We start from the raw sequence: 8374 nt of genomic DNA, 5'->3' as shown, positions 1-8374 counted from the left end.
TTTTCTCAATATCTCCCCGCATTTATTGAATTTTAAATCTTTGCGACTTTCGTGTACTTTCTTTGATTGATTGATTAAAAGTGATTTTTTTTTTAATATCTCCCCGCACCTATTGAATTTGAAATCTTTGCCACCTTCGTGTACTGTCTTTATGTGCACGAGCAAACTCTGCTTAGTTACAAATCTCTTGGCGCACTTTTCACATAAGTAATCCCTGAAAACTTCGTGGAATATTCTTTTGTGCTTGATTAAAGATGATTTATTTTCAAATTTTCTCTCGCACTTGTCACATGTGAAATTTTCTCGATCTTTGTGTACTAATTTTTGGTGCGTAGACAAACTCGATTTTTTCACAAATTTCTTCTCGCAATGATCGCATGAAAAATCATTGCGGCCTTTGTGTTCTAATATTTGATGTCTACTCAAATGACTTCGGAACTCGAATTTCTCGTCACACTGATCACATACGTAATTTTTTTGTTCATTGTGAATCGTGTCTCGATGTATTATCATGCTTGATTCTAGCTCAAATGCTTCGTGGCAAATATCAGAAATGTCTTCTTTGTGATTTGAAACGACATCGTCGCGTTTTCTTGAATCATTTTGAGAGACAAGATCTTCGATTTTGTTTTCACTCTTGTCCATGTTGGTGATTAAATTAAACGTTGGATCTTTCTATTTAGTGCTACGGAAATCAAATAAGTTAAATTTATCTTCAAACTAATTTGTTAGTGCTATAAACATGATCAGTTGGTTGAGGAACGATGCCAAAATCGTTTGTTTGTATTGTTTACAATTAATTACCGGTTTATCTGTTCCTATACAGTGAAACCTCCTTTACCGGACATTGATAGTTTCGAAGAATTGTCCGCTTTTGAGAGATGGCCGTTTTTCGGAGGTAGACAGAAAATGAACATAAAACTAATGATAAAAAATAAAAAATACTGTTATTATGCATTCATTACTATATAATGAATTACAAATAAGTGTTAATAGTCAATAACGTATGAAATTGTGCGGTGTCCCAGAGGTGTCCGCTATTATGAGGGGCGAGTCGCATAAGAAACAATGTATTTCTGCCGGGACCGCAAGATTTGTCCATTACGCGTAAATTGATATCATTGTCATGACGTATGACATTGCTGTCTTAATGACCTGCAATTTGATGGAAAAAAATTAGCATATTTTTTACAAACGTGTAAAATTAGTAAAACTCACAAAAGCCGCCGTTTGTAAGTTTAACGTGATACTGGGACCGGCTTTCCAACCGCAAGGATATAAAGTTAAAATTATCGTATTGGATGCCTCTTTCCAACAAGAACTTGAAAACGATTGTGCCAGCCTTCGGAAGCGTTGTTCGTTCTAGCCAAGCCTTCTATTACTGCTTGAAACTGGTTCCAGAGAGCTGGTGCAAAACGCACAGGTACCCTTGCTCTTCTGCCTCTAGCTGGTCTTCCACGAACATAAGTAACCTATTGGAAACAGTGTGTTGGAACAGAGCAGAGTAGAGTGCAACCCTTACTTCGAAGTATTCAGCAACAGGCAAAAAGTTCTCAGGAACTTGTTCCATGAATTCATCAAAAACCTCCAGGACGTCTTCTGGTGGTACAAAGGCAATTGCGCACATCATCCTTGATGCTTGTCGTATCGAGGGATCATCTGGATTTTGGTATTGGACCTGCAAGCCTTCTGCCTGCACACGACGATACACACTCTGACACAGATGAAAGAAGCATAGGCTGACGTTTCCTATTCGAACAGTCACGGCGTTAACTATGGCAAGCTCGAAGTCCGACATGAAGCGGGTTGGCTGGCGAATTTCTATTCCCGATTGTTCTGCCTTTGACGCCACCACTTCGAAAATTTTGGAATATGCTTGTTGATCCTTTCCCTGCATGAGCGCATACACGAAAGGCAAGGTAATTATTTGTTCAACTCCTTTGTGCATTTGTGTCATGGATCCTAGAAGAGCAAACAGCTGAAAGAATATAGAGGGTACTGTACTGAAGGTACCGTCAGCATACCACGTGCGAGACCTGTAAAGTTTTTTTAAATTTTCTACAGTTCCAAAAACAATTATGCGGCCACCGTCATAGGTTTCATCATCGTAAGAGTCGTATAATAGAAAATTATCTCCTACAAGAGTTGTGCGATACTTATCCGGAATTTCTTGCAAATCTGCGATCGATCGAGGGTTAGTAGGCAGTTCTCGCAAGCGCGCACGCGTGATCTGCCCACGGATGTTTATTCGATCCGGAAGATGGGCTAGGACGCCATCCGATGCGTCCTGCAATCGGCACATGATTCTAGCTGGTGGAGCTTCTGGGTGTTCCGTAGCTTGCCTCTTCATTTGCGCAACTATTCGTATAGCTTCGACATGTTCTGGATCTGGCGAATGCGTATGTGAAGTCGCTTCTCCGCCTTTTTTTACGACGATGTCGTGTCCACCATTTGTCGTTATCAGCCGACCGCTACAAGTTCCCTTCAATTGACACCGCCAATAAGCACTCGCGCCTACAGAGAGAGAAAGAGGGCAAGAAACACATAGCACAAGGTCACACTCGAGATACTTTACCACGCGCTGAATGTCTTAAATAAATAAATCCGTTATAATGCAGATAGGTTGTTCGTCCTTTTACTATTAATTCGGCAATCATTTCCGCGTCTATTATTGAAAATTTAAAATACCAACTTAAAAGTAAAAAAATTATCAACAAGGTCCGTAACGAAGCGCGACGCGAAACACGAAATGATTATAGGTTACACGCGTGAACTTAGTTGCGTTTAGAGGGTATATATGGACATAGAATAAGCTTGGAACTCTCGTAATTTGGAACATAATAATTGTGGAATTATTGTATATTTGGGACTTAATAGTTTTGGAACTTTTACATTTGGCACTTTCGTTTTGGAACTTTTGTACTAGAATCTAGCCGCTGCTGCACGGCGACGACAACAATGTTCGTTCGACTTATAATACACATAATAATAAAATGCGGGGGAGGGGTGAGAGACAAAAGGACATTTATTTTCTAATTGAGCCTAGGCCGAAGGAGCTTTGAGAATATCGTTTATATATAAACGCATTAAATATTGGATACAGCGCGGAGGAAGAAGCTTTATGTATTCTATGCATATAGCTCGAAGCATGTGTATAATAAAAATCGGCGCTAGCGCAGTTTCACTTCTGGCTTTATAATATTTAAGAGCTCATTATCCAAACGACTCATTGTTTAATGAAAAATATTTTACGATCTTCCGATGCATATAAAATATCGCGAGCGAGTCGCGAAGTTGGCCACTAGATCCAGAGAACACGAGTATATATAGAATAGTTAATTGTTTCGCGCGAAAAGGCAAAAAAAAAAGAGATGTTTTTTTCCTGAATGACATGTACGTACACAGCAATGACACGCTGCTGCCGCGGTATACTGGCAGTGATTAAAATATCGGACTGAACTTGGAAGATCTCGCGCGATGATGTCAGCATATGATCGCATTGAGCGGCACACAATTACAATAGTTCAAGATCGTCGTCGTCGTCGTTTCGCGAGAATCATACATCATTCTCCTTGTGCACACGTGTGTGCGATGCGTATACGGGGTAAGGTAAGGATTTTTTTTTAATTCGACGCGCGACTTCGTTACGATGCACTTGGCACACGCGCGCCAGTGAGAGAAGGAGAGAGATGATGATGACCTCAAAAGTATATATACAACGCCGAGAGAGAGCGTTTGAATTCACGCGCGCTGCGCACTTACACGCCGCATATTTGACGATATATTTCGTGTACACCGGCAGAGAGAGAGAGAGAGAGAGAGAGGAAAATATTTGATGTAAAAATTTATTGCTCTATACAAACAACACACACACACACACACACACACACACACACATGGAGGCTGCTGCGAGTATATTATAAAGAAAGGTATACACGACTATACACCATTATTATTATTATATATGTGTGTATAAAATGGGGATTAAAAAACGTGACATTGTCTGTGGAATGCGGACCCCTCACCCGCGCGCGCGAGCCAACGCGAGAGTTCCCTTCTCCTCGCTCCGCATCTCTCTCACTCAAGCTGCAGCAGCAGCAACGATGCAGCCGCGCGCGGCAGGCCTTACTATATAGGTATGCCGTGTATATACATACGGGCGCTCGCGAGGAGCAGCGAGCCGAGCGCGCTCTCGATGCAAGATCGCGAGACCCAAGAGCTCCTTACGGCTATTTTATATGGAATATATGGATATGGATGTATGAAATATTTACCGACGCAAACTACGCGCGGCTTTGTAACTGCGAGCGTATACCCAAGCTGTCGTTATGTGTATTGAGACGTTATTTATTACGAGTTGTGTACGTAAAAAAATTTTTTTTTTCGTGCTTTCGATGATCGTCGGAAGAAAGGAGCGAGCTCGATGCGTACGGGCCTTTATACAAGTATATAAAATATATACACACGCGCCAACAGGTGGAAGAAATTAGTACATTATATACAGGTATCGCGTAAAGCCAGGTGGCACATCGCCTCGCGTGCATACGTACAAGGTATATACACGAAATTCCATCGTCACTCGTATACCTCGATACACATTGTGTGTGTGTGTGTGTGTCGTGTATAATACGGGCCGCATCGAACGTACTTTTTCTTCATATCTCGTTATGAATTTCGACGAAATCATCCGGACGCTCGCTGCACATTGACGAGCGCTCGTATACATGTAATAGCGCTGACTTTGCAGAGCAGCAGCAGCAGCTGCTGATATTAGAGCATGGTATATAGGCTTATATCCAGAATAATAACGTAAACGATCGGCGATCTAGACCGCTAGCTGTGATAGTCCTCGATGCCCATTGAAATCGCTTGTCTAGGGCGATCAATAATAAGGCGACCGCGAAGTTGCCTTGTGTAAACATAACGTTTCAGGCAGCATGGCATTTCGCGTGTACAATAATGATATATAGCAAATAGGCATGTAGATATTTTGTGAGACGACAATCTTGAGAGAATAAAAGAGTCCGATCTCCCTGCACGAAAGAAATGAAAAAAGCTAGTTCGAGTCAGGGTACTTCCGGTATTCGGAGAGCTACCAGATAGGTATCATTCGATAGAGTATCGAAAATCATGAACCCATGCAAAATTTTTAGTCTATTTGGTGTATTGGATAAATAAACAGAGCCTCCCAATATTTTTTACCATCAAAACACGTTTTTTTTTTTCGATTTTTTGTTGATCATAAGTCAGCCAAGACATCTCAGCGAATACGTTCACTCTCAGAATTTTCGATTTACCGAAAAATTTCTTTTCAAAATCGATAATTGACTCAAGTATCGTTTTGTTGTTATGTTTAAAATAGTCGTTTTCATGTCAGCCACGAGATCTCTGCGTATAAAAAATGTATCTATGTCCCTAGGAAAGATAATACTTTGCCGGAATTACAATTGGTTCATTATTTGTCATGAACTAGTGTCTGAAATGGAGACGACAATTTCTGATGCGTATGGAAATTATCGTGAAAACGGAACATGAGTTAATAATCGATGTTTTTTAAATGCTCTCGGATTTTCGTGGCTATTTAACCGGAAGATACTTTTTGTGTGATTGTTTCTCCGCACATATCGTACGTACGTGTAAGCTAATTGTGCGCCTGAATGAATGATATTTTCCTTACGATCTCGGTATAATATTAATGACATGTCAGTGGCTACTCATCGTTGTACAAAACTCTATAAGCTCAGTCGCTATTCATCAATTTCCGCCGTAAGCACGTGTTTACAAATAATATCCGTACAAGTCTATTGGTGAAAATCAGGTACGGTGTTGGCTACTCAAGGCACCTAACTTTGAATAATTTCCCGGTAAATTATTGTAACAAGACGAGCGATGGAAAGCAGAAAAGATTCAGTTAGGTATACAATATTTTATGCATGCCCTCGATATATTTTTAAACAATCGCTTTTCTATAGTGTTAAAGAGGAGCCGCATGACAATTATGAAGATATAGTCAACGAGTGTGTCGATCCGCGGGTCTCAGTGAAAACCGAAAAATCTGATGAATCGTCGTTGAATGAATCGTCGGTGAGCTCTATTTTTCGAATTATGTTCGGATTTCTATCAGCAAAAAACTATAACAAAATTTTAATGACTCTACGCAGTTACAGGAGAAGAATATTCTGATCGATTTCGAGTGCCAAAATGTAAAACTTGAACGTAAGCCCTCATTGACGACCATCTGCCAACCTACTGCAAAAATAGAAATTCCAACAAATGACTTGAACCAAGAAAGGCTAATCATTTTAATTAAAAAAGGATTCAATTACGATAATAACCGTCGGTTTAACACGCGAGAAAAAGCGAGTTTGACAAGACAAATAAAAGCGACATACAAGGGCGTTGGACCATTTGAATGTGAAATTTGTCACAAATCATTTGCATACCCGAGTAATCTTAAACTGCACATGAAGCAAGGACATAATAAGAGACCCTTCGAATGTAAAATTTGTCAAAAACCATTTGGACACAAAGGTCATCTCAATGTTCACACAAATTCAGTACATAATGGTATCAAGCCCTTTGAATGTGACATTTGCCACCAATCATATGGTCGCAAGGTAACGCTCAAACGTCACATAAGTACAGTACATTATCGGAGCAAACCTTTTGAGTGTGAGATTTGTCACAAATCGTTTGGACTAAAAAGTAATCTCACTCAACACATACATTTAGTACATAATCACAGCAAACCTTTCGAGTGTGATATTTGTCAAAAATCATTTTCATCCAAGACTTACGTCGATATTCACATTGATTCAGTACATAATGGTAACAAACCACACGAGTGTGAAATTTGTTACAAATCATTTGGATACAAGGGTAATCTTAAAAGTCACATGAATACAGTTCATGGTCGGAGCAAACCCTTCGAATGTGAGACTTGCCACAATTTATTTGGACAAAAAGGTGACCTCAAGCGACACATAAGTGTGGTACATGATCAAAATAAACCCTTTGAGTGTGATATTTGTCAAAAATCATTTGGACGAAAAACTGCCCTCAATCGTCACAAAAATGCAGTACATGTTCGGAGCAAACCCTTCGAATGTGATATTTGTCAAAAATCATTTGGACGAAAAAGTGACCTCAAGCCGCACGTAAGTGTGGTACATAATCGGAGCAAACTTTTCGAGTGTAATATTTGTCAAAAATCATTTGGACGAAAAAGTAACCTCAAGCGACACATTAGTAAGTGTGGTACATAGTCGGAGCAAATTTTCGAGTGTGATATTCGCCACAAATCATTTGGATATCAGAGACTCTTAAATATCACATAAATGTAGTACATAATCATAACAAACCCTTTGAATATGATATTTGCCACAAATTATTGGACAAAAAAGTACACTCGAATTTCACATCAGTTTGGTACATGATATTGTCACAGATCATTTGGATACCTGAATTTACTCAAATCGAACATAAAAGCATTTCATAAACGGAACAAACCCTTTGAATTTAACTTGTGTCACAAATCATTTGAATAAAAGAATATACTCAAAAGGCACACTATGAAAGTACATAATCAAAGCCAACCTTAGAATTATGGAATTTATTTGAAAACATTTGGACGCAATGAAGAATTTTGTAATCAAACGGGTTATAACGCTACGTTATTTTAGACAACCTTTCTCATGAAGAATAAAGCTTTTCAAACTGTTATTAATTTGGTCATGACTGTGAAAACCCTTTAATCACCTTTCAAACACGAATTCAAATATATAATATTTACGCACGAGCGCCGGGATAGATATATAGATGAATGTGCGTTAACAATATGCAAAACGAGAGGAGCGGGAGAAGAAAAAAACGAGTCACGATGAAATTTTTCCCCGATTTATGTTATACACAAAAAGTGGAATAATCGACCGGGCATTTCGAAAAGGGGTAAACACACAGGCGCACGGATTTACACGTAAACAGAGAGAGAGATGTGGATTTGGAACGAAATCGAGTCGGACGATGGACAGTTTTACGACTTGTTGATTTTCGCTCGTGATTCGCGCAGAGAGCTTTTATCGTACGCCTCTTGGCCGGTCTGCCTGTCTATGTGCACGTGTGCGTATGTGTACGTATTAAAAAAATTCGAGCCTTACGTCAAACGCGAGCAAATTTTATGAATTTGGACAAAGTAAATGCTTTGCAAAAAAAACAGCTTTAACGTTGAGTATTTTATTTGTTTGGCTTCAGCCTTATATCAATCAATTTCTACATAATGCATAAATAACTTCTTAAATTCCATGTAACTAGTGCATCTTAACTATATTGATCTTCGATTAGTGAAACATAAAAATTACTGCCATTATTTTCCCGC

At 39.3% G+C, this 8374-nt stretch overlaps 1 protein-coding gene across 2 annotated transcripts; it reads left to right on the top strand.

Annotated features, from left to right (window-relative positions):
* Nucleotides 1-5759: 5759 nt before the first annotated feature.
* Nucleotides 5760-7633, top strand: LOC111693305 (zinc finger protein OZF-like). 2 transcript variants are annotated; one of them, XM_023457691.1, is made up of 3 exons: nt 5760-5915; nt 5973-6084; nt 6162-7633. In XM_023457691.1, exons 1-3 carry the CDS (start codon nt 5890-5892, stop codon nt 7263-7265), a joined length of 1242 nt encoding a protein of 413 aa, XP_023313459.1. In that variant the 5' UTR covers nt 5760-5889; the 3' UTR covers nt 7266-7633. The 2 variants fall into 2 exon arrangements, with proteins under 2 accessions (XP_023313459.1, XP_023313460.1); XM_023457692.1 differs by having other exon boundaries at nt 6168-7628.
* Nucleotides 7634-8374: the final 741 nt, after the last annotated feature.

The sequence above is a fragment of the Trichogramma pretiosum genome, unplaced genomic scaffold, assembly GCF_000599845.2.
Source record: "Trichogramma pretiosum strain Unisexual culture from Peru unplaced genomic scaffold, Tpre_2.0 scaffold235, whole genome shotgun sequence".
In the NCBI taxonomy this organism is placed as follows: Eukaryota; Metazoa; Arthropoda; class Insecta; order Hymenoptera; family Trichogrammatidae; genus Trichogramma; species Trichogramma pretiosum.
The sequence above is the reverse complement of the archived record's forward strand: the minus strand, read 5'-3'. Positions and strand labels throughout refer to the sequence as shown.

Coding starts and splice junctions, on each gene's coding strand:
- LOC111693305 (XM_023457691.1), top strand. CDS start 5,890: ATGGAAAGCAGAAAAGATTCAGTTAG. Junction 5,916..5,972: donor AGCAGAAAAGATTCAGTTAG/GTATACAATATT, acceptor GCTTTTCTATAG/TGTTAAAGAGGAGCCGCATG. Junction 6,085..6,161: donor CGTCGTTGAATGAATCGTCG/GTGAGCTCTATT, acceptor GACTCTACGCAG/TTACAGGAGAAGAATATTCT.